This window comes from Bubalus kerabau, chromosome 2 (genome assembly GCF_029407905.1).
Source record: "Bubalus kerabau isolate K-KA32 ecotype Philippines breed swamp buffalo chromosome 2, PCC_UOA_SB_1v2, whole genome shotgun sequence".
NCBI lineage: Eukaryota > Metazoa > Chordata > Mammalia > Artiodactyla > Bovidae > Bubalus > Bubalus kerabau.
The window spans coordinates 43054248-43080773 of NC_073625.1; the positions used below are offsets into that span (position 1 = coordinate 43054248).

General features: G+C 43.7%; 1 protein-coding gene across 1 annotated transcript in view; it reads left to right on the forward strand.

Annotated features, from left to right (window-relative positions):
- The window catches only part of CSMD1 (CUB and Sushi multiple domains 1), a 1679419-nt gene that overhangs the window by 1613966 nt on the left and 38927 nt on the right, over nucleotides 1-26526 (forward strand). Inside the window, exons 52-55 of the mRNA XM_055567572.1 lie at nucleotides 5585-5758; nucleotides 7138-7311; nucleotides 17978-18166; nucleotides 25440-25613. Of these exons, the coding sequence (XP_055423547.1) occupies nucleotides 5585-5758; nucleotides 7138-7311; nucleotides 17978-18166; nucleotides 25440-25613 (711 nt within the window). The remainder of the gene's footprint in view (nucleotides 1-5584; nucleotides 5759-7137; nucleotides 7312-17977; nucleotides 18167-25439; nucleotides 25614-26526) is intronic.

The following is a 26526-nucleotide window of genomic DNA, read 5'->3' on the forward strand; positions in this document are numbered from 1 at the left end:
TAGAGAATAAAACCAGAAAGGATTCAAGAACCTTGTGTTTTGCGACACATCCATGTACAGATTTTTAATAAAACAACTGGTTATGACAATGCTTGTATTGCACCAAAAAGATATTAGAGGAGAAAGATTAACCCCACCCTTCTTGATCCTGGTATAAAATTGATCTTCAGTCTAAAATTTAGGCTGTGTGATAGTCAGGGAAGGTAAACTATTTGGAGCACTCAGCGCTAATTTCACAGCTTACATCTGTGCTGTCTGTGGCTCAGAGGTGAACAGTACAGCATTCTCCCCAGCCACAGGCACTTCTATCTCTATTTCTGAATATTGTCTAGTGATGTTCATTTAACTCCTCAAGAAATATTGCATAGGATAGGAAGTTAATAGAAGTTTTTTTTTTTCTATAAGGAATTTATAATCAAAGGAATAAATAACATAAAAACCCAGTATCTTTAATAAAAAGTTGAGATTAATGAGGGGCAGGGGAGAGATCCACACAAGATGCTTCCCATATTGGGGACGGGGGCACTTTCATGAGCAGAGGTGTCTCCAAACCCGCAGAAACAGACTTGAGTCGTTCCAGGAGTAAGTCACCCCACAGAACTAGTGACAGCTGCAGAGATGCAGAGCAGAGGGGCAGGTGGTCCTCAGGGAGCTCTGTGTGGTCCCGTGGTGCTGAGGGTCTGGGACTATGGCAACAAGATGTGGAAGGAATCCATATCCTTTCACAGATGCCCCTCCGGATCAGGCAGGGGCTCAGAGGTGGTACAGAGACCAGGACCCTGCTCTAGAACTCATAGACTAAGGGTGGAGAAGAAGAGGTAAGAAAAACCATTTCCATCCTCTGAATTTAAGACAAAACAACCCTCACCATATGGTATTGTAAATAGATGGTCCTAGAGGTAGAGTCTCCTTCTGCAGGGAAACCTAAAATAAAGGAGATGTTTGAGTTGAGTATTGATTCTTGCCTGGGAAATCCCACAGACAGAGCTTGGTGGGCTGCAGTCCATGGGGTTGCAAAGTCGGACACGAAACTAAGTGGCCAACGCTTTCACTTTCAGAGTGTGTCAAATAGAGACTTGATACACATGTATTCTGTGGCAAAGGGACCAGTCTTGGTTGTTGGTGTTACTAAGGGCCATGTGAATGTCGTGCAGCTCATCACACCCCACCTGCCGATCGGCAGGTACTACAACACTATAGTTTCTCTGACTTCCACAGAGATACTCAAGGATACCCCCCAAAATTGCTCATGGAAGGAAAAAAGTCTCATTTGTGGGAACTCAAGTGTGTTCCTTCATGAATATGTCAGATCTAGAGATTTAAATGCATATATCAGTTTTTACTGCCCAGCCATTAGCCTGTTTCCTGCACATAAGGGGATCTGATCCATCTGAAATTTCATGACGATTTATTAACGCTCAGGTGGAAGTTTGTAAACTGGCTTTAAAAGTCACCGCCAAATAGGCCTTTAGCCCCTCAGCTGGAGTTACTGGTGGAGCCGGCAGAATGAAGCAGACTGCATTTCTCAGTCTCCTGCACATACAGCATAGTTGTAATGCTTCTTATTTTATTTTCAGCAACGAGTGCCAGTAATCACAAAGCAAATACAGAGGCTGAAAAATTTGGTTTGCAGATTTTGTAAAAATGTGTGGATGTATTCACTTCCAATCCCCAAACCAATATTTAGTATTTGTCCTGATACAAACTGGCACAGTGAAAAGAAGGTGACCTTAAAATAGGGGATTCTGGGGCGTGGGAAATGTGTGTGTGTTGAGAGTGTGAGAGAGGGGCCTTGTGACAGGAGGCACACTTGTTCAGTTCCTGTGAACACCCAGCCTCTACAATGGGAGATGCAGGCTCTAGGTCGGCCCAGACCAGGACACCCTGTCACCTGGGAGCCAGGGTGCTCAATGGGTCTCCTGGAGGAGCAGGTGTCCGTGGGACCAGGGGAACTGGATTCAGTTCCCAAGTCACAGAATTTCCTTCTGAAATTACACGAGTCTAGGTAATTGTAGGAGACTCTGACACAGGTTCAAGACACAGACTCTGACTCTGTCTTGAAAGAAGCATTTGGTCTGTGCATTCACTGTGTGTTCAGGGACAGCTGCTAACCTCTGACACTTTGTGTCCGCTGCTCAGTGAAGTCACCCCTGAAAGGCGGTGCGGTTTGTCAGGTGGCAGGCCATGATCATTGCAACATCAGAGACAAGGTGCAGTGCAGAGAGCTCACCTGGACAATGCAAAATCCTATCCATGGGGAGACCCCATCTCTGAAACACACCTGCCTGGGGCCCCCTTCCAGATGCCTGGATGCAGTAGCAGGTGTGGGGGCTGAGGGTGGAGGGATTCCACTCATCCCAGGGCAGAGTTCAGAATAGTCACTCCACTAGAAACAAGCTGGCAAAGCTTTTGTTCTGTCATGCAACTGTATTGTCGGTCTACAACACATACTAAGGCATCTGTCAATCCTATAGGAAATCGACCCTGAATATTCATTGGAAGGACTGATGCTGAGGCTGCAGCTCCAATACTTTGGCCACCCGATGTAAGGAGCTGACTCATTGGAAAATATCTTGATACTGGGAAGTACTGAGGACAGGAGGAGAAGCGGGTGACAGAAGATGGGATGGTTGGATGGCATCACTGACTCAATGTTTGAGCAAGCTCACAGATATACTGAAGTACAGGAAAGCCTTGTGCGCTGCCGTCCATGGGGTTGCAACAAGTCGGACATGACTTAGTGACTGAAAAACCACAATGGCATCTGTGTGTAGAATTTGGACAGTAACCTTCCAGAACTGCTGCCTGGAGAGGCAGGGCCTGTGGAGGCCCTGCCGTGGTGGGATAGACACATCACACCCGGGAAGATCCAGGTCCACTGGCCCATGTGCTAGCCCAAGCTGATTGATATCAGGGCCCTGGCTGGTGGCTTCTCTGTGCTTCTGACCATGAGCAGGGTTCCCACAGGGGGCATGGCTGCCATCCACCAGTTCCCGCTCCTGATGAGTTTGCAGGAATCCCTGGACCTGGGAGGAGACCGAGAATCCCCTCTAGGTCCCTTGTTCTCCTTGGGTTTGACTCATGGCCTCCCCAACACAGCTTCTGAGAGTTGACCCGGCCTCTACTCTGTGTTCTAGCAGAATTTGTTCCATGGATTTTATTCCTTCTAATTCAGTTTTAGAGAAAGGTAGTTAAAAGAAGTTCTCTCTTCTGTTTGGGACATCTAACTAAAATATAGTAAAATGACCACTGTCGCTACACCTGAAGTAGCATAAACTTAAAGACCAGTGATCTTGCAGCTTAAGGCACAGAGGAGTCATTCTGCAGATGAGGCGAAACCTTCAGACCCTTGTGACCCAATCACACGTATAGAATCTCAGTCATTCTGGAATTTCATGGAATTCCCATTCCATCGTGCAGTTCATCTTATCCAGCCAATGAATGATGTTTTCCATGGTTTAGTGTGTGAGACAGAGTCACTTGTCCAGAACTGAAAACAGCCACCCTGGCATGGAATTCCTGATTCTGCTACTGACTCTCAAAAACAATTTTAAGCAGTTGGAGAATTACCCACTCCATAGTAATGTTTGTCCTCAGCAGGGAGAAAATGGAGAATTAAAATGTAATGTTCTAGGAATGTGGAAATAATAGAATTTGTAATTTGTACTTAAACTAAAAGAAAATCCATCCATTCCTTTAGGATATATCTCTCTGTCCATCAACCCATCCGTTGAATTAAAAATCACATGCAGTTACAGTTTTACAGTATTCTACCTAAATCATTTGCTCCTTTCTAGCCAGAGCTCTCAGGTTCTGATTTGTGGCAGATTATTAAATTCATGAGTCAGATTGAAGTAAAAATAAAATAATCCACATGCTCTTTACTCTGAGATTTTCTGCCCACACTTTGATGGAACCATTTCTGACACATTTGTCAGAAAATCCAGCCTCCTAACCTAGGTGCAATGATACTGGCTGCAGAATTGCCTAAAAGTGTTTAGTGATCTTATTTAAGCTGAAGCCGAATGCTAATGAAAAAGAAACAAGCAAACACAAAACCCAGAGGCCTGGCATCCCAGTGTGAGGTCTCCCAGATAATCACATCACTTTATTTAATTTAGGAGATACTTTCGCTTGAAACGTGCAGGGCTGCCCTCATCCCTCATCCCAATTCTCTCTCTCTCTTTTTTTTCCAGTTAATAGAGTTTCTTGCCCTTTCTTTGCTGCTGATTGTGCTCAGTGGAGGGCTTCCCAGGTGGTGCTAGTGGTAAAGAACCTGCCTGCCAATGTAGGAGACTAGAGACATGGGTTTGATCCCTGGACTGGGAAGATCCCCTGGAGGAGGGCATGGCACTCACTCCAGTATTCTTGCCTGGAGAATCCCATGGATAGAGGAGCCTGGTGGACTATAGTCCATGGGGTTGCAAACAAATGACTAGAGCAACTTAGCACACATGCACCAGTGCTCACTGAAATACTAATAGCTAAATGTAGCCAAAATTGGGGAAGTTGCACAACATAGAGTGTGAAATGTGTAAAGCTGTAACCTAAAAGGCTAAAATGGGTGCACTTCTGGAAAATGAATAGTTTGGTCCCATAACTCCATAATCTTCATTTTAACTGAGACTATAAAAATAAATCAAATCCAGGTTCTCAATACAGGGACTCGACGCCTTGATCTGGCTAATGGTGTGCTCCCTTTAGGCCTTCAGTGTTGCCTCTGTCAGGGTGTGTGATGCCCGGCTTGGCTGCATGCCTCCTCCCCACTCCTCACCTCTTTAAGATGAAACTCCCTGGGATGCTTTCTGTGTCAGACCTCTGAGGACGGCCTTACTCCTCATGGAATCCCCAGCCCCAAAGACATTGCTGGTCTGAAAACATGACTCAAATGGACGTTTCCTGAAACTGGATTTATTTTATAACACGAGTCCTTCCTCTAGAATTTCACAAATAGTTCAGGAATCTAATCTCTCTCTGGAAATCCCTCCATACTTTTCCGTGCTACACATATTCAATAGGGTTACGGAACTTACATTAGTTCCAAGTGACTCTTCCTTTCTTTTGGCTTTTATTTACCAGATAAATACCATAAAATATGAATGAAAAATAAGTAGAAGAAATGAATGGAGAAACCATAACTAGGGGATACCCTTTAACAATTTTCTATTTGAAATATTACTTATGTTCCCACAACTGTTGATAAAAATTAAGCTGAAAAGCAAAACATATAAAATATATATATATTATATTTATATTTATATAAATGGAAAACCTTTAAATGCTGTTTGTATTCAAGGCTGTTAGTTACTTGACAATAAAGACAAATTATGAATGCATTAGTTCTATAATTTTTTATTGATATATAGTCCATTGACATTGTGTTAATCTCTTCTCTACAGCAGAGTGACTCAGTTACACATGATACATAATCTGTTTCATGTTCTCTTCCATTCTGGTGTATTCCAGGCTGTTGCATGTAGCTCCCTGTGCTAAACAGTAGGACCCTGTTGTTTGTCCATAAATGTGGTGCTTTTACAGAAGACGCACTCTCCAGCGTGTATTTGTTGGTTTTGTTCATTTCCAGCCGGCCACTGTGGCTCCCCGGACCCCATCGTGAATGGTCACATCAGCGGCGATGGCTTCAGTTACAGGGACACAGTGGTGTATCAGTGCAACCCCGGCTTCCGGCTCGTGGGGACTTCCGTCAGGATATGCTTGCAAGACCACAAGTGGTCCGGACACACCCCAGTCTGTGTCCGTAAGTACCTTCTGCGATCTAATTCGGGCGGTGTTTCCCTTAGGGGTGTTTTCCTTTTGTCATTAAGTTGTAGCACAGACATGTCTAATCTCAGAGGAGGAGATGGAGAGCTGACGGGAGAGAGAGAACACGGGCACTCCCCCACTTCCGTCTCTGGTCCTCCTCCCATTCCAAGTTTTCCCAGCCCTCTGCCAGCCTCCCATCCACATTGCGTTTGCTCACAGCTCATCTCAGATGGGTCCCAGGATGAGGATGTCAGGCATTTATTCCCCTAGACGCCATCACAGGACGACCAGGTGGACACCCCCTCTGACTAGTGGAGGGTAGGGCTGCTGAGCCTGAGTCTGCAGGTCAACTTCGCAGGTGCCCCCCGAGTCCACCTCCAGTCTTCTGTGTTGTTTTGTGTTTCTGTCATTGCTTCGTCAAGAACACAGACAGCTTTGAACGCAGTCCTTCCTTTCGTAGAAGGTGAAACTGTACGTAACAATTGTCCTCAAACTTTCTAACTTCAAAGGCAAATGCCAACTCCTATTTTTAAAAGAGAGTGTACCTCTATTGCAAATTTCCTTTTAAGCCAATTTTTCCTAATATGTTCTCTATTTTCCTAAACAAAGGGAACATTGATGTAAGTTTACGAAAGTGACGGATCTTCTCTCTGATAGTGCTGTGGTAAATGTACAAAGGTCAAGGGTGAAAGTTTTACTTGAAAGGGAAAGTGGTTGACAAGATAAGTGAGAAGAACACCAGTTTTACAGCTGTAATGTGTTTCTTTTGAAAGGGCCAGTCAAGAGTATCTTCATGATTTGTGTTACTGTGATTGTGGGCATCACAGGATGACAGTTGACTGCATAAACAGGGGATGTCGAAGAAAATAGGATTTGAGCATGCACACATTTTTGCTAATTTCATGATGTTTACATTGATTTGGGAATAACTTATACATACGTAATTTAAATTTTCAGCTAAATTCCTTTAATATTTCAAAATGAGAGTTCCACAAAATTAGCTGATGTTTTCTAGGGGAAAAATATTCAAAACTCATGATTAACAAAATTTTTTCATCTTGTTTTTCATTGTTTTATTTCAAAATTACTTGATATCCCGTCATGAAGTAAATAAGAAATAATTATGATTATGAACAAAAGCAGGTGCTGGTTATTTTCCACAATTAGTTATAATAAAAACCTGTGGTTCAACCCATGACTCTTTCTCCTGATTTCTGCTTCCAAATATAAACACAATCTGTAACCTATCTGATCCGCTGTCAACCCTCTAATTAACACGTTTAATACATATGATATGTGTGAATGAAGAATTCCAGGTGAAGGTGATGACTTGTTCATCTTCTGACCACCGTGTGGACCTGTGTTCCTCCATAGCCATCACCTGTGGACACCCGGGGAACCCCGCCCACGGGCTGACCAATGGCAGCGAGTTCAACCTGAACGACGTGGTGAACTTTACCTGCAATCCCGGCTACCTGCTGCAGGGTGCGTCTCGAGCCCAGTGTCGGAGCAATGGCCAGTGGAGCAGCCCCCTGCCCACCTGCCGAGGTAGGAGAGCCCCCAGTCAGCAGGGGCAACCACACACCAGGGGGTCTGTCTGCCTGCTTGGAGGGCTTCTGTACCCGCTCTCCACATGGTGGAATATCGTTTCTGAGGATAATACACAAATCTCTCCATGGTCTCTGGTCTTTGGCCAGATATTCAGCCATAGAACCCTGGGACTCTGTGCTTCAAAGACTTCTTCCATTTATCCTTCTCCTCACTTGGGCACTGATTTATCTCTACCACATATATTCCATGCCTTTGGTCCTTACAAAAGAAGTTAAGAAGTTCTAACTGCTTTTAGATCTCAAGTTTTAGATCTCAGGGCTTCCCTGATAGCTCAGTTGGTAAAGATTCCACCGGCAATGTGGGAGACCTGGGTTTGATCTCTGGATTGGGAAGATCCCCTAGAGAAGGGAATGGCTACTCATTTAGTATTCTGGCCTGGAGAATTCCACAGACTGTATAGTCCATGGGGTCGCAAAGAGTTGAACACAGCTGAGCAACTTTCACACTCACACTTAGATCTCAAGTTTTAGAAATTTGCTTCTTTAAAAATTGTCACACAGATTTGGATTAACGCTTAAATTTCCAAGGAAATGCTGCTCTGTAGTTTTTGAGTTTTTAAGAGTTTAGAGAACTTGGACATTGACAGGTTCATCTTGTAGTCTTTAGTTCATGCTGTTTAAGGTTTTGCTCCAATTACTTTCCATTAAAACATCTCTCATACTGAAGGTGAACATTCTTCCATATGAAGGTAAAGTGTTATTTCTGTTTGTTTTTGGTAGTAACTGTATTAAAGCCAGACACATACAAAGGTCCCGTGCTCTGACAATCACCCACCTTCCCACTGGGTACACAAGGGAGCTCTATTCAAAAGCAACAATAGCAGGATGGGAATTCAGGCTGTGCTTCAAAAGGCAGTTACTTGAAATTTGGCTACCTACCTATCCATGCTGGCAAGCATCTATATCAGAGTGCTTCGCTGCAGCTCAAAAACAGAGTAATGCCTCCTCATTCCACTTCCCTCTAAAACTCCCTTTTCAACATGAGAAAGTCTTGCCATGAAGAGCAGACCCCCAGGTTCCCTGTTCTCACTGTCTCCAGAAGGCAGGCTTCAGGTTTGTCCTATTAGGGGAGGAGAAGTGAAGTATTAGTCACTCAGTCATGTCTGACTCTTTGCGTCCCCACAGACAATAGCCCACTAGGCTTCTCTGTCCATGGGATTCTCCAGGCAAGAATACTAGACTGAATTGCCATTCCCTTCTCCAGAGGATCTTCCTGACCCAGGGATCAAACCTGGGTCTCCTGCACTACAGGCAGATTCTTTACCATTTGAGCTTCAGGGAAGTCCTGGGGAAGGAAACGGTGGAGTATCTCATGGAGATGCCCCTGGTTTCTCATCCCAAAGCTCATGCTGGTCTCCTGACAATGTGGGGCATCTGGCCAGCCTGTACATTGGCAGGTTAACCTTGTAGATTACATGTTATCATTAAATCCTATTAGGCAGGGGCAGTGATTGGGATGACTGGAGTTAGGGGATGACTGGAGTTAGGGGATGTCTGGAATGTGTGAGCTGGCACAATTAGTTGGCTTCTACGTATGTCTGGCCCCTCCCCTTCAGTGGGACACTCCAGCGGCTCCTAGTGCTTCCTGAGCATGGTGTAGGCATGGCTGTGATAGCCATGGTGAATCATTTACCCCCTCTCACAGGGAAACACCGGGCCCATGTGTCTGCCCTGAGCCCTGGGCACTTGGATGGCAGTGGAGAGACTGGGCGATGGTGTCCACCACTTGTTCCAGCAACTTCAGAGATAAGCTAAAGATTCAGTTCAGTTCAGTCACTCAGTCAGGTCCCAGTCTTTGCGACCCCATGGACTGTAGCACGCCAGGCCTCCCTATCCATCACCAATTCCCAGAACCTACTCAAACTCATGTCGATTGAGTCGGTGATGCCATCCAAACATCTCATCCTCTGTCATCTCCTTCTCCTCCTGCCCTAAATCTTTCCCAGCATCAGGGTCTTTTCTAATGAGTCAGCTCTTCACATCAGGTGGCCAAAGTACTGGAGCTTCAGCTTCATCATCAGTCCTTCCAAGGAATATTCAGGACTGATTTCCTTTAGGATGGACTGGTTGGATCTCCTTGCGGTCCAAGGGACTCTCAAGAGTCGACTCTGTGGGAGAGGGAGAGGGTGGGATGATTTGGGAGAATGGCATTGAAACATGTATAATATCATATATGAAACGAGTCACCAGCCCAGGTTCAATGCACAATACTGGATGCTTGGGGCTGGTGCACTGGGACGACCCAGAGGGATGGTATGGGGAGGGAGGAGGGAGGAGGGTTCAGGATGGGGAACACATGTATACCTGTGGTGGATTCATTTTGATATATGGCAAAACCAATACAATATTATAAAGTTAAAAAATAAAAAAAATGGATAATGCCAAAAAAAAAAAAAAGAGTCTTCTCCAACACCACAGTTCAAAAGCATCAGTTCTTCAGTGCTCAGCTTTCTTTATGTCCAATTCTCACATCCATACATGACTACTGGAAAAACCATAGCTCTGACTAGAGGGACCTAGCTAAAGGTTAAAAAGCTTTAATCAAACTGTTTTCTCTATCCACTATGACAGGGAAAGATAGCTCAACTCTAAGAATGATTAAAAATGGAGGTGCATAAATTTGGGTCCAGTTAATCTTCACAGGGGTTTATGGCATAGCCGTGTCTTTGATGTCTTAGGCTTGAAGGGATATCTAGATCCATTCCTCCAGAACCCTTCTCCTCAACCTAACATTTACTAAGCACCAACTGTGTTCTGAGTGCTATGCGATACACTATCAATACAGAGCTGGCTGAAATAATTCATACCTTTAAGCAGATAATAATCTAGAGATTAGGGCTGGTTAATTAGGGAGAAAGGCCCCCAGCTACTGAGATTGCCCACTGGACACAGGACATTCTGGCTAAAGAAAAGAAGGAGTAAATTCAAAGAGCAGGCTTTTAATTATCAAAATATCTTTTCTGTACCTCATTTTCCTTTGTCATAGCTTAGTTGCTAAGTCATGTCTATACTCCTGTGCAAACCCTGTGGACTGTACCCGCCAGCCTCATCTGTCCACAGGTTTTCCCCGGCAAGAATACTGGAGTGGGTTGCCATGTCCTTCTCCATCATTTTCACCCAACTTATGCCAAAGCAATGGAGAAGAAATCAAATGCCTGTCATTTAACAATAGTTCTTGGTGTTTCGGGCTTCCCTTGTGGCTCAGCTGATAAAGAATCCACCTGCAATGCAAAAGACCTGGGTTCAGTTCCTGGGTTTGGAATATCCCCTGGAGAAGGGAAAGGCCACCCACCCATCCCTGGAGAATTCCATGGACTGTATAGTCCACAGAATCGCAAAGAATCAGACACAACTGAGCAACTTTCACTTTAACTTGGTGTTTTACAATAGGTGCTGGTCCTTTAGCAGTCCATGGCTCAGTGTGAAGGAGGGCAAGGTTCTTTTTAATGACTTCAGTGTTAATTTTGACTTGTCTTTTCCTCCTGCCTTTTCTTGAAAAATTGGAAAGGACTTATTTTTTTAATAGATTTTTTTTTAGAGCAGTTTTAGGTTCATAGCAAGATTGAGAAGAAAGTGCAGAGGTTTCCCAGTACCCCTTGCCCCCACAGTGCACACCCCTAATTATCAACATCCCCGCAATATGGTGCATTTATTAACAATGATGAACCTACATGGAACACTTTGGCTGTGCTGGGTCTTCGCTGCTGCTTGGGCTTTTCTCTAGTTGTAGTGAGCGATGGCGGCTCACTAGCTGTGCTGCTCAGGATTGTTTTGTGGTGGCTTCTCTTATCGCAGAGCATGGGCTCTAGGGCCTGAGGGCAAGCTCAAAGGCTTAGTTGCCCCTTGGCTTGTGGAATTGTCCCAGACCAGGGATTCAACGTGTCCCCTGCATTGCAAGGCAGAATCTTAACCACTGGACCACAAGGGAAACCCAGGGTTTTAGTTTTAACATAGGACCTATGGGTTTGGACAGGTGGATGATGCCATGTGGCTTCCTAGGTGGCAATGGTGGTAAAGAACCCACCTGCCAATGCAGGAGACATTAGAGACTTGGGTTCGATCCCTGGGTTGGCAAGATCCCCTGGAGGAGAGCATGGAACCCACTCCAATATTCTTGCCTAGAGAACTCCATGGACAGAGGAGCCTAGTGAGCTACTGTCCATGGGGTCACAAAGGGTGGGACATGACTGAAGCAACTTAGCACGCACACATGAGGACAGGTAGCTCTGATTGCTGTAACTGCCCAGTGTTTTCACAGCCCTTGTTTAGCCTCCTCAGCCCTGCTTCCCCTCAGCACCTGGCAACCCCTGATCTTTTTACCATCTCTATAGTTTTGCCTTTTCTAGAATGTCAAGTTGGAACCACAATATGTAACTATTTCAGATCTGAATTTTCATTTAGTGTATGCATTTAAGTTTCCTCTATGCTTTTTATTGGCTTGATGGTACGTTTTTAGGAATGAGTAAAATCCTATGTCTGGAAGGATCACAGTCTATCTGTAGATTTACCTCCTGAGGGACATCTTGGTTGCTTCCAAGTTTTGGCAACTGTAGATAAACCTGCTGTAATTATTCCCATGTAGGCTTCTGTGTGGACAGAAGTTTTTAACTCCCTTGGGTAAATATTAAGGAACAGGATTTCTCGATTGTATGGTAAGAGTTATGTTTAATTTGGTAAGAAACCTCCAAACTGTCTTCATAACTAGCTGCACAGTCTGATCCCCACCGGCAGCGATGAGAGTTCCAACTCCCCATCAAGTCAGCATCTGCAGTTGTCCGCATTCCGAGTGGTGGCCATTCTGATAGGTGTGCAGTGGCATCTCGTTGTTGTTTAATTTGCATCTCCCTGATGACATATGACCTGCAACATCTTTCCATGTGCTTATTTGCCATCTGTAAGTCTTCTCTGCTGCGGGGTCATTTATGGCCTGTGGCTCATTTTTCAGTTGAATTGTTTTCCACTGTTGAGTTTTAAGAGTTCTTTTTCAGTTTTGGTAGCCATCCTTTATTAGCTGTGTCCTTTCTAATATTGTCTCTTATACTGTGGCTTGTCTTCGTATTCTCTTGACCCTGCCTTTGGAAGAGCAGACCTTTAAAATGAGTACTTAATTTTAAAAGCTGGCACCTCCAAAACCTCTGATAAAAGGGGAGATGACTGACAAGTATTGTCATCCCAGCCTCGAAGGGATTAGAAATCCCCCAGCGAGCCAGATGCCTCCTGTGCACATTTTCTGTTATTCTCTGTTGCTTTGTGTTGCTTCATTTATGAAGTATGGGGTACTGTCTAATTCACAGAATTTACAGGAAAATTATTCAATGAGGAAAAGCATGGTTTCAAAGAGGTCAGGCTCATAAGGATAGTAAAGTGTCAGAAAAAAAAATGACAAGAAAATTTAAAAGTTTAAATTAACAGAAATAACTCCCCTATTAACACAATTTTCCAGAGATTCTCCATATGCCCTGCACTATGGCCTGATTCTTCTCTGTGTGATTCCTTTAATAATTCTCCAGAAGGTCTAAGGTGTTGTATCTTGTGTAAGCATGCTGGTGTGCTTCGTTTCTTCCCCCCTCCAAATGTTGAATACAGGTCCCCCATGTCTAATCTGGGGAGGGGGGGTCAATGAGCTGTGGAATCCTGAGCATGCATGCTCAGCTCCTGAGTCATGTCTGACTCATTTCCACCCATGGACTGCCATCTGCCAGGCTCCTCTGTCCATGGGATTTCCCAGATAAGAATACTGGAGTAGGTTTCCATTTCCTTCTCTACAGGATCTTTCCAACCCAGGGATTGAACCTGTGTCTCCTGTACTGGCAGGTGGGTTCTTTACCATCTGAGTCCCCTGAGAAGCCAGCCCTATAATATTTGGTTAATGATGGGAAAGAGAAACTCCACCAGAACTTTGGAATGAAACTCCAGCTAAATCTGTGCCCAAGTGAGGCTGGTTTAGATGCAGATTTCCAGTCTCTCCACCTTGAGTCACATTTTATCCTCAGACTCAGCCCTACCCATAAAAAAGCTCAGACTATGCCTGATGCATTTGTGATAAATCAGATCACCGTCATCCAGGAACTGGAGAAGATTGAAGGCAGGAGGAGATGGGGATGACAGAGGATAAGATGGTTGGATGGCATCACTGACTCAATGGACATGGGTTTGAGCAAACTCCAGAAAACAGTGAAGGATAGAGGAGCCTGGCATGCTGCGGTCCATGGGGTCACAAAGAGTTGGACACGACTGAGCAACCAAACAACAACAACATACAGGAAATGACTCAACCCCCAAAGCTACCTTTACAAACAGGACCAGGAAAATAAATACATTAAAAAGCCACCCTTTTCTACTAATAGTGATATCTTTCTGGAGTAAATAAGTTATATGGCTGCAGACTTTGTAACACAGAATGAAAATAGACGTTGTCATGTCTACTCTAAGAGTCAGGTTTATGTCTGCTGTTTCAAGGCCCTGTTTCTAAAGAAGAGCATTCTCTGAGTCTTTGTCTCTTAAATTCCAAAATACGTGTCAAGTTCAAGAACAAGAAATGAGGTAGACCCAAGTCTAACAGTCTTAGGATAAGTCACAGTGTTTTATTTCCTCATGTAAAAATGTTTGTGTTACAGGCAAACATTAGGAGGTTTTATTTTTTTTTCCATCTTATCTACAGTTTTGTAGGATTGGTCATTTTAATGCAGAGAATATATGTCCTTTGCTGTTACATACATAAGAATAAAGAAAATTGAGAAACTCTGGGGTGAGTGAAGGCTCTGTTCTGCTTAGAGAGGAATGAAAAGGGAAACAAGCAAACAAAACAAAAGCTTATTAAACTTGCATAACTGAATCTGGAACTGTTTACTTCAGATTGGGACTCTAACCCACATGGCTGGGACTCAAACCCAGTCAAAACCCAGTTTTGGACCTGAACCTACATGGCTGGGACTCAAACCCAGCCAAAACCCATAGTACCTGGTTTCAGGACCTAATGAAGCTCAGGTTCTTGATGTCTCATCCTGGAAAGAATTCAGTGAGAGACAAAGTGATAGGTAAGAAGTTAATTTATTCAGATACAGAGAGAATCACATTCCACAGACGAGGGTGGGCCCTGGCAGAGGGTGAATGCGGCCACAAAATTTGGTGTGGTTAGTTTTTATAGGCTTGGTAATTTCATATGCTAATGAGTGGGAGGATTATTCCAACTGTTTTTCAGAAGGGGTGGAGATTTCCAGGATTTGGGCAACTGCCTACTCCTTGGTCTTTTAACAGCTCCATGGAACTGTCATGGCACTTCTGGATGTGTCTTTCACTTGTTGATGGAGGATTAAGATCTAGTCTTGTCTGTCATCTTGGTCCCATTTGATTCTAATTGGTTTATGTTGTGTTCTTGGGCTATAGCATCCTCTCAAAAGTTGTGCCCTGCCACTTTCCCTCCTGTTACAAATCCAGGGTTTTAGAGTTAGTTAATCCTCAACTTCACTGGAGAACATCAGTTTTCTTCTACAACCGGGCAAAGAAAGCCTGGGTTTCTGTGCATTCTAAGTAAACCAATGCATGTAACATGCTTAGCACAGTGCCTGACGCATAGAAGGTTCTCAGTCTCCCCACCCCCACCCCCACCTGTCTCTGAAATTCAACTAGAATCAATAGCAATCAATTAGAATGTTTCTTCTTTATCCAACCTGAATGTCTCATTAAACCTAAAATCTGTTTCTTTATTCTTATCAGTTATTGATAAAAAATTAAAGGTAACCTTCATATATTTGAAAAATCCTCACAATGGGAGAAGGCGATGGCACCCCACTCCAGTACTCTTGCCTGGAAAATCCCATGGATGGAGGAGCCTGGTGGGCTGCAGTCCATGGGGTCGCACAGGGTTGGACACAACTGAAGCGACTCAGCAGCAGCATAACAATTTTTTTTTTTCCCTGTGACCAGTAATCTTATATTTAAATTTTGATTCATGCAGTTAGTAAACAAGCTGAAAACATTTATTCTGTGCAGTACACTGAACACTGCAGAGTCATCTCACCTTCGATGTCCTCTCAACTTTGCATAATCCCTTCTATTGGAAAATTTAAAAACAAATATTACTCAAAACTCTAATCAACTATGAATGCTTTTTTTTTTAATGAGTGAACTAATCCTTACCCATTTTTTTCCCACTGCCAAAGAATTTAATTTGGCTATAGTTTCCATTATGAAGCATCATTTTCTTGTATTTCCTGTTTGTGATCAGATTTTTAATGAGCCATAAAAGAAAATAAGAAATAAGCAAGAAACAGGAGTAAACATAGAAAAAGAAATGTAAATACAAATTGTAAGATAGAATGAAAGAATTAAGAAGATAAGGAAACCATTCTTTCCTCCCTCCTCTCTCCCTCCTCCCTTCCCGTCCTTCCTCCCTTTTCTCACAAAGCCCTACGTCCACTGCAGGAGGTTCAGGAGTCCTCAGGTAGTTTGGAGCTCTGATCCTTACCTAGCTCTGGTAAAGCCACCTTTGTGACTTCAGACGTGTTGCTGATCCATTACATGAATGTCTTAACCCCCAGTGAAAGTGAAGAGGAACTAAAAAACCTCTTGATGAAAGTGAAAGAGGAGAGTGAAAAAGTTGGCTTAAAGCTCAACATTCAGAAAACTAAGATCGTGGCATCTGGTCCCATCACTTCATGGAAAATAGATGGGGAAACAGTGGAAACAGTGTCAGACTTTATTTTGGGAGTCTCTAAAACCACTGCAGATGGTGATTGCAGCCATGAAATTAAAAGACGCTTACTCCTTGGAAAGAAAGTTATGACCAACCTAGATAGCATATTCAAAAGCAGAGACATTACTTTGCCAACAAAGGTCCATCTAGTCAAGACTATGGTTTTTCCAGTGGTCATGTATGGATATGAGAGTTGGACTGTGAAGAAAGCTGAGCGCCAAAGAATTGATGCTTTTGAAGTGTGGTGTTGGAGAAGACTCTTGAGAGTCCCTTGGACTGCAAGGAGATCCAACCAGTCCATTCTAAAGGAGATCAGCCCTGGGTGTTCTTTGGAAGGAATGATGCTAAAGCTGAAACTCCAGTACTTTGGCCACCTCATGTGAAGAGTTGACTCGTTGGAAAAGACTCTGATGCTGGGATGGTTTGGGGGCAGGAGGAGAAGGGGACAACAGAGGATGAGATGGCTGGATGGCATCACAGATGCGATGGACGTGAGTTTGAGTGAACTCCGGGAGTTGGTGATGGACAGGGAGGCCTGGTGTGCTGAGATTCATGGGGTCGCAAAGAGTGGGACACGACTGAGCAACTGAACTGAATTGAAACACAAATGTCCTCCAGGACTCCACGTGGGCTCTGTGTGTGGTACAATGTTTCCCTTTCTCTGCAGCTGAGGACTTCCTGTTCTGTGTCAGGTTTTAATACCTGAACATCAAGGCCAGGTCTCTGTGCTTAGCATGTTGAGAGGTGTGATGCTGGGATGTGGGGAGACCCCTACAGTGAGTCTGCTACTGGTTTTGCTCTGATGTGTTACCCTCTGCTAGACGCTGTGTCTCCAACTAAAAGAATGTAGCAATTGCCACAGGTCTGAAATGTGGGCGAGAGCGTGGCTCCTGCAGCTGCCTGTTCAGCCCTGGGCAGTCAGAGTGCAGACAGTCCCGGCCCCTTCTCTCCTCTGCACCTGTGGTGGCTGGTCCCCTCCTGGACACCAGCAGGCGCTCAAGCTCAAAGAACATGTCCCCTGTCCCTGTGGTTTCTACAGGGGAAGACCTCAAACCAGGGGCTACCTTATTTTACATTATCAGGTGGTGCTAGTGGTAAAGAACCTGCCTGCCAATGGAGGAGACGTAAGAGATGTGGGTTCAATCCCTAGGTTGGGAAGATCTCCTGGGGGAAAGGCATGGCAACCCGGTCCAATATTTTTGCCTGGGAAATCCCTGGATGGAGGAGCCTGGCAGGCTAAAGTCCATGGGGTCACAAAGAGTTATACACGACTGGGGCGACTTAGCACAGACATTTAACAGAAATCACTGCAGGCACATATTGAAGCATTAGTGCATGTTGAGGGGTAGGGGGTGGAATTCATTTGTGTGTCCTACGCTGTCCTAAACCCTCACACTCGCATACAAAGACTAACTTCAGCCATTTCTACTTTAAAATTTTCATAATGTAAAAATATAACCAGGAAAACTAATTTTAGACTTTACATTGAAGAAGCATATTATTAGGAAGCAGTTAAAAGCTATCAGTCTCATGTTTAAATTGCTGTAGAAGCCAATATGTTGCTCAATATTTTTTTGAAGGCTGGTGACCCAGAGCAGGAAGTGGAGATTGTCAAGGCTGCAGGATTTCACACTAAGCCTTGGCTGTGAGGCTGTCATCTTGCAAACTTCCCAAAACCACGAGGAGGAGTTCACCTTCTCTGCAGTCTGTTTCATGTATAAATATTGTTGTTGTTGTTTAGTTAGCCATGTCTGACTCTTTGTGACCCCCTAGACTGCAGCCTATCGGGCTCCTCTGTCCCCCTGGGATTCCCCAGCTGAGAACACTAGAGTGGGTTGCAGTCCCCCCACTCCAAGATTGTAACCGCAGAGCTGCATGTAAACTATGTGTGATGTGCTTGCCTCCACAGTGGTGAACTGCTCAGACCCAGGCTTGGTGGAAAACGCCATTCGTCACGAGCACCAGAACCTCCCTGAGGGTTTTGAGTATGGAGTGACTGTTGTATATCAGTGCAAGAGGGGCTTCTACCTGCTGGGATCTTCCGCCCTCACCTGCATGGCGAACGGCCTGTGGGATCGCTCTCTGCCCAAGTGTCTGGGTGAGTGGGGTCGTCTGGCCTTCAAAGAACACTGCCAACACAACATATGTAGTTTTTTTTTTTTTAATACTATTGAAAAAGGTATTGATTTTTTATTCTCTCCTCCTGACCCCATCACAAATCATATTAGTTTTTATGATATCTTTAAGAAGGCAAGGGACTCGGTCAGCTCTGCCTGGACCCTGTTTTCCCTGTGTCCTCTCATCAGTGCTCGTTTCCTGCTTCAGCCCAGCAGGTGGGCAGATCCTCTGGTTCACCCGGGTGCCAGCAGCCTCCAGACTGTGCCTCTTGCAACACGCTGCCTCCCTGGGGACCCAGGTTCAGAGATACTGCAAAAGGCTATAGTATGGAGTCTCCATCTATGGACCCAGTATCTGTGGCCAGAAGTGTGGAGCACTCTGGGGGCCTCACTTGTCTCATCAGCACTTCCAGGACAGTCCAGTGTGAGCCTGATAAAGAAGACGGCACCCTGGTTGGCACTTCCTCCTGACCCTTAGGTTTAACCAAGAGGAAGAGCGGCAGGGTGCTCTTCTGGGCAGACAGAATTACAGGTCATGGCTCTAGCTTCCCAGAAAACGTTATTAACAGTATGCAGATGAGCAAGGACATTTTCTTTTTCACCCCAGTAGCTACCTTATTGCTTTCTTTCCCTTGAAATAGCATATTGTCCTTGAGTTCAAAGAGAATCATCTTGTGTCTTTTTAAAACAGAGTCTGAAAATTAAGGAAAGGGAGTCACTCTCCTTGGTCTTTTAAAAATCAGAAACAAAACCATTCTTAAAATCAATATATTTTTAGTATTCATTTTTCATGTATACAGAAAACGGGAAATGACAATTACATTATAAATTGAAATACTGAAAAAAGGTGGTAGTCCATTTTAGTCCTCTTGATTACAGCATTTTCAGTACATTTTCAGAGTGGACTGGTGCCGGAGACTTTTTTCCTTCAAGTCGGGGTCCCTCAAAGCCCTTTGAATCTGCCTGAAAACCTGTGTCAAATTCTAAGTGTAACGATACAGTTAATTCTTATGGAGAAAGAAAGCGATGACTTTCAAAAACAAATGTACAAGTTTATTTGACCAAAAATAAATAAATAAATAAACTATGAATGTGTTACAGTTCTCATCAAATTTTATGTGTTCAGTTTTCTGTGCCTTCACACATGGGAACTTTTCAGAGAAATCAGTTTTATTTTCTCCCCAAAGATTTGCCTAGCCTCTTCCCCGGCCTCCCCGAGACTTCCATTAGTGGTTGTGATTATGCCCCTGTGCCCCAGACCTCCAGGAACCAGCTTTTCACTGATCTCGTTTTCCAAATTGGTGAGTTCCCACCGCTGTTATTAACCGCTGGAGCTATGGGAATTTGGGAACACATGCTTTCCAAGGAGAGCATTTTTACCACAGGCTCTGCAGCAGCTGGCCACCCTCTCTATTTGTGATGTTGTATGGTTCACTGATTTTTATTTTCTCTTTTATTTCACCTGGAACTGATCATTCACCAACCATGTCACTGATTCTGCTCTAGTTAGCTTCTTTTTAGGACTCCAGATAAACTCCTGTTCTCCGACGAGTGGATGTCAGGATGAGAGAGTGTCAGGGGAGGGCGAATGTGACTCGGGGCACTGGGGCCTTTCTGAAACCTGCCTCTCTGGTTGGTGTCGCTCTGCGGTTGCCGATGACCAAATGCAATCTCTCTTGGATGTAAAATCAGCTCCCTTTGGATCATTTCTGGCACCCTCAGTCCAATTAATAGCTTACAGTGAATGATGTTGAATTCGTGATCTCTGAAGAAGAAGATTTAGCTTCAGAACCAGGGACTAGGCTTGATCACTCAAGATATTTTGTATAGCAGAGTTTTATTAAAGTATGAAAAGGGACAGAGAATGCCTCTGACATAGACATCAGAAGGGGGACAGAGAGTGCCCCACTTGCTAGTCCTAGGAAAGGGAGTTATATACTTTTTTAATTGGTTATTACAATAAATCAAAAGAATGTTTCAAGTTTGTAAAGATCTTACTAGATGCACTCCCACAATTTACATTTTAAGATAACAAGATTAGTCAGAAGGTTTTCAAGAAGGAGAGTGTGTCCTCAAGCAGGATACATTATTGTTATATAATCCATAGTATAGAGTTTAAACTGAGTTGTTTGTTGTATAACCATCAGTTCTAGGCTTAAAGAAAAAAAAAAATTTTTCTTTTATAAGATTAAGACTACAGAATGTAGAGGGGAAAAAAAAGAGAGAGATGTTTGTCCTTTCCTCCTCCTTGAGAACTCCAGACACCTCTCTCCTCCTCAGGAACCCGGGACTTCTTATCAACCTGCCTCTCATTCCTCCTTTTTCTTTTAGGAGAGTTATGTTGCCAAGGGAAAGGGGCATTGTTTTCATTTCATAACTACTTCCTGGTTTTGAGAGGTGTTGTCCCTAAATTTTTGAGGCAACATATTCTCCTAACCCTCATTTTGAGGGTCTCAGATCCCAGGGCCCCAAGTAATAGTTGAAGGAGGTCATGGTAGTTTTAGGAGCCTGGACAATCATTTGTAACTTAAAAACTCAGACAGTTAGAAACAAACCCCATTATACAGGTCTAGATGTAAGGCAAAATAGTCATTAAACCAAGTTAAAACATAATCAAATTTAAAAGTCACATTATGTCCATAGTTACATCAGTCCATCTTAGGATTGTTGGATGTCATTGCAGAGTTGAGGAAAGTCCTTTCCTTGATGAGGAGAAATACACCTTGATAAGCCTTCAATTGATGAGCAGGAGAGTGTTCCACAGACCCAGAAATTAAACCAATTGTGGAATGCAGCGTAGAAATAGCCCAGGAAAAGAAGGCATTGTCTTGAGGGTCAAACAGCAGACTCAGGACTTTTGGAGTCAGCAGAAGCAAGCCCACATATATTTTCAGGCCCATCTCGGTTCCTGGCTCAAACAGTGGCTTGTTTGACTCAAAGGCTGGGGCAGGAGTTAACCTCCTTGTAAACTCTGTTGAAAAGCTAAAAGCTGAGTCACATAGTTAATTCTAAGGCTTCCAGATCTATGACAATATCTATCACAGGGACACTCCTTTCTTCTTAGGGGCAGCTCAAGCTCTCTTTAAAGCTACGGGTAAAACTTTAAACCAACAGTCTTGTGTTTCCTGAGTTACTTTATGCAGATGCCTCAATTATGTCATTAGCCTTTTTAACCTTTTCTGAAAATTGGGGTCTCCAGGAACAGTGTAAGTGATATTCTATTCGTAAAGCTTTTGACACCCCTTGAGTTACAGCAGCTTTAAAGATGGAGCCATTCTTTCTCTGAACTTTAGAGTGTAAGATCCCGCTTACATCATGAGAAGTCAGTACAGTAAGATTTTGTCCATTAGTTAACTTAAGAGCTTTAGTCATTAGCAAAACAAAAGTAGCAACTACCCTTAAGCAATGTGGCCATAGCCTTTTTTCAGTCACAAACAAAGTAAACTCTGATCCTGTGGGCAAGCTCAAAGCAGGAGCCTGCAAGAGAGAAGTTTGAGCCTTAAAAGCCTTTTGAATCTCTGGGGGACCAAACCAGCTTGTTGGTTTGGGCCTGCTGAGTTTCAGTTAAAAGTTTATTATAAAGGCCCCGCAAGTTCCCCATAACCCAGAATCCAAATGCAGCAACAGCCTATAATGCCCAAGAATCCTCTCAATTGTCTTAATGTCATAGGTAGAAGATGATTTAATAGAGGTTTAACTCTAGAAAGCAACTTTCAAATCAGTGACTGAACTATATTTGACTCGTCCAAGAACTTCAGACAATAAGGTATAAGGATCAGGCACTTATTATTTATATATCTTAAATTAGTCTCTATTTATCATTTGACATTTTTACATCCAAAATAGCAGTGTTGTATGGACTATTACAGAGAATTAATAGCCCCTGTTCCTTTAAATTTTCAATGATGGGTTTTAACCCTTCCTTAACCTCAAGCTTTAGTGGATACTGCTTTTGATATGGAAATACGTGAGGGTCTTTGAGCTTGATAACTACAGGAACAGCATTTTGTGCTAGACCTACAGTTTTTCCATCAGCCCACACTTTAGGATTTACATTTTGTTCAGTTAAAAAGGATGAGTTCCATATTTATGAAAACAGAGGCCTGGACCTTGTTCGGTATATCCCTCCCCAGAAGGGGTGAGGGAGGCTCCCAGCACAATTAGAAACTCGAGAAAATAGCACAGAGTCCCAGCTGCAGCTTAAAGGGTGACTGACATAATAGTGTTTGGCTCGTCCTGACAGCCGCATTACAGTAGTGGATCAGGAGGAAAGCGGGCCAGGGGCTTCCATGAGCACAGAGAAAGTTGCCCCAGGGTCCAAAGGAAAATCAACTGATTGGCCCCCACAGTTACTAATACCCAGAGTTCCTCAGGTGTAATTAGGAAGGGGGCTTGCTTGGGCATCCCCAGGCACCTTCAGTCCCCATTGTCTTGAGAGTCCGACCTCTGAGGCCTAAACCTTGGAGGGCAGTCTCTCCTCCAGTGTGGTCCTTTGCGGACCAGACACAGAGCTGTGGGTGGCTTAGATGCCTGAGGGCAATCCCGCTTGAGATGCCCCCTCCTTCCCACAGTAATAACAAGTCCGTCCCTTTTCACCTGGGTCCCTCTGGGCGTTTTCCCTCCGACTGTTTCAAAGCAGGTCTAACAGCCATTGTTGGGGCTTCAGTCTTTGGCCTGGTTCTTTTTTCTTCCTATTTTCTTCCTCATATTTTCTACCATAATACACTGTCTGAGCCAGCTGCAAGTTTTTCTAAAGACTGATTTGGTCCAGGCGCTTGTTTTTGTAGCTTACAGCAGATAGCTAGAGCTGACTTAGTGAGAAATCTATCTTTTAAGATAATTTCTCTCTCTGTACTTTCAAGATCAACATCAGTTTTCATTCCAATCCCAAAGAAAGGCAATGCCAAAGAGTGTTCAAACTACCACACAATTGCACTCATCTCACATGCTAGCAAAGTAATACTCAAAATTCTCCAAGCCAGTTTTCAACAATACGTAAACTATGAACTTCCAGATGTTCAAGCTGGTTTTAGAAAAGGCAGAGGAACCAGAAATCAAACTGTCAACATCTGCTGGATCATCGAAAAAGCAAGAGAGTTCCAGAAAAACATCTATTTCTGCTTTATTGACTATGCCAAAGCCTTTGACTGGATCACAATAAACTGTGGAAAATTCTGAAAGTGATGGGAATACCAGACGACCTGAGCTGCCTCTTGAGAAACCTGTATGCAGGTCAGGAAGCAACAGTTAGAACTGGACATGGAACAACAGACTGGTTCCAAACAGGAAAAGGAGTATGTCAAGGTGTATATTGTTACCATGCTTATTTAACAGATATGCAGAGCACATCATGAGAAACGCTGGACTGGAAGAACCACAAGCTGGAATCAAGATTGCCGGGAGAAATATCAATCACCTCAGATCTGCAGATGACACCACCCTTATGGCAGAAAGCAAAGAGGAACTAAAGAGCCTCTTGAAGGTGAAAGAGGAGAGTGAAAAAGCTAGCTTAAAACTCAACATTCAAAAAGCCAAGATCATGGCATTCAGTCCAATCACTTCATGGTAAATAGATGGGTAAACAATGGAAACAGTGACCGACTATTTTCTTGGGCTCCAGAATCACTGCAGATGGTGACTGCAGCCATGAAATTAAAAGACACTTATTCCTTGGAAGAAAAGCTATGACCAATCTAGATAGCATATTAAAAAGAAGAGAGTTTAATGCCGACAAAGGTCTGTCTAGTCAAGGGTATGGTTTTTCCAGTACTCATGTATGGATGTGAGAGTTGGACCATAAAGAAAGCTGAGCGCTGAAGAAGTGATGCTTTTGAACTGTGGTGATAGAGAAGACTCTTGAGAGTTCCTTGGCCTGCAAGAAGACCCAACCAGTCTATCCTAATATTCATTGGAAGGACTGATGTTGAAGCTGAAACTCCAATACTTTGGCCACCTGATGGGAAGAACTGACTCACTGGAAAAGACCCTGATGCTGGGAAAGATTGAAGGTGGGAGGAGAAGGGGACGACAGAGGATGAGATGGTTGGATGGCATAACCGACTCAATGGATGAGTTGGTGATGGACAGGGAAGCCTGGCATGCTGCAGTTCATTGGGTCACAAAGAGTCGGACCTGACTGAGTGACTGAGCTAAACTGAACTGATAGAGTTTAAACTGAGTTTTGTATTGTGTAATCATCAGTTCCTGGCTTTGAGAAAAAATGTTTTATGTGACTAAGAAATGTAGAGAAAAAAATAAAGACATTTGTCCTTTCCTCCTCCTTGAGAATTCCAAACCCCTCTCTCCTCTTCGAGAGACCCAGACCCTTCTCTCTTCCTCGGGAGCCCCAAACCCCTTATCAATCTGCCTAGGAATTGACTGTCTCACAGTTAGCTTTTTGATCATGTATAATTTTTTTTAGTGGTTAACCCTAAAAATTTTGGACTTTACAAAAAGAAAGATAGAAGTCTTTACCATCCTGTGGTATTCTAGATTTTTCCTTTTTGAGGAATAATTATGATCAGATGATGGGCCACATTTGGTATAAAGAAATGAATGGAATACTTGGGTTAAAAATTAATCAGTAATTTATTATTACTTTTTAACTTAAGCATTTTATTTTTATTAAAGTAAAAAATTTAATAGAGGAGATATATATATATATATATATATATATATATCTGATTCACTTTGTTGCACAGCAAAAACTAACATAATATTATAAAGCAACTAGACCCCAATTTAAATGTACTTAAGACAAATACTAACAAGGAAAAATTGTTAGAATGGTCTCTCTAGACTGTGATCTGGAAGAGGGAGCAGATTTGACTGAGTTTTGTCGTCCCCATGCAAAGCATACTAACTGAAGAAATAATGGTGATAGCTTTGGCGGGTCTGTGGTAGTCTCTACCATTTTGTATGAACACCGCTTACTTAGTATACAGCTAAGGGCAGATGGAAAAATTTAGGTAGATGACTTTCTTTTTCAAAATTTCAATGTCAATTTCTACCTTCAGCAAAGCTACCTTAATAAAAAAACAAACAAACAAAAAGCTTCACTGACGGAGCCTTTCCTGGTCTTCAGTAATGTGTGAGGGAGGGTCATCTGGAAGTTGATGTTTCTCATCCACAGGGTACCAGGGATGTGTTTTCGTTAATAGGCGGTGATCATATGAGTCTCTGAAGTACAGTGACCAACACAGAGCAGCTTAACAGGAACAATGTACTTATTGATTATTTTCTTTTCTTCTTAAGTGATATCGTGTGGACACCCTGGTGTCCCTGCCAACGCCATACTCACAGGAGACCTGTTCACCTATGGGGCCGTGGTCCACTACTCGTGCCGAGGGAGCCGCAGTCTTGTGGGCGACAGCAGCAGAGCCTGCCAGGAGGACAGTCACTGGAGCGGAGCCCTGCCCCACTGCACAGGTGGGCTGGCGCGGGCAGTCGTCCACTGCGCGGACACGGACTGGCGGCGCCCGTCTCCAAAGTGGTTACTAACCCATTCCAGCCGAGCACACCCCTAGGACACATCGCTGGCACCTGCGGCTTCTTCTCTTTGAATGAATGCATGTCCCAGCATAGTTTCTCCTGCTGGATCCCCGGGAGCCTCCCACCCCTGACTAGGAAGCCTGCTCGCCTTGACTCAGCTTGCCCTCCCTTTTCTCTCCTTCTGCTTCCTCTCAGTTCTTCCACATCTTTCCTATCTCCACCATCAACAATCACATCGGTCCTGTTTAGAAAAGAAATCATTTTAATTCTTCCATGAATGTTTCATAATAACTCAGTGGATCAGACCTCTTATTTGATTTTTTTATTCCCAACACACGTTCCCCCATCTCCTTGTGGGCATCCTCACCAGCATTTCCAGTGAGCAATTCCTGCACTCACTGTCCCCAGTGTTCTGTTTCTTCCAAAGAATATCAATTATTGTCACTGCTGCTGCTGCTGCTGTGTCGCTTAGGTCATGTCCGACTCTGTGCGACCCCATAGACGGCAGCCAACCAGGCTTCCCCTCCCTGGGATTCTCCAGGCAAGAACACTGGAGTGGGTTGCCATTTCCTTCTCCAATACATGAAAGTGAAAAGTGAAAGTGAAGTCACTCAGTCGTGTCCGACTCTAGAGACCCCATGAACTGCAGCCTACCAGGCTCCTCCATCCATGGGATTTTCTAGGCAAAAGTACTGGAGCGGGGTGCCATTGCCTTCTCCGATTATTTTCACTACCATATTTTAATAAACTATTTTGATTTTAGTTACATATAAACAATTTCTTAGAGTCTTCTACTTTTTTTTCACTTTTATTTTATTTTATTTTATTGTTTAACTTTACAATATTGTAT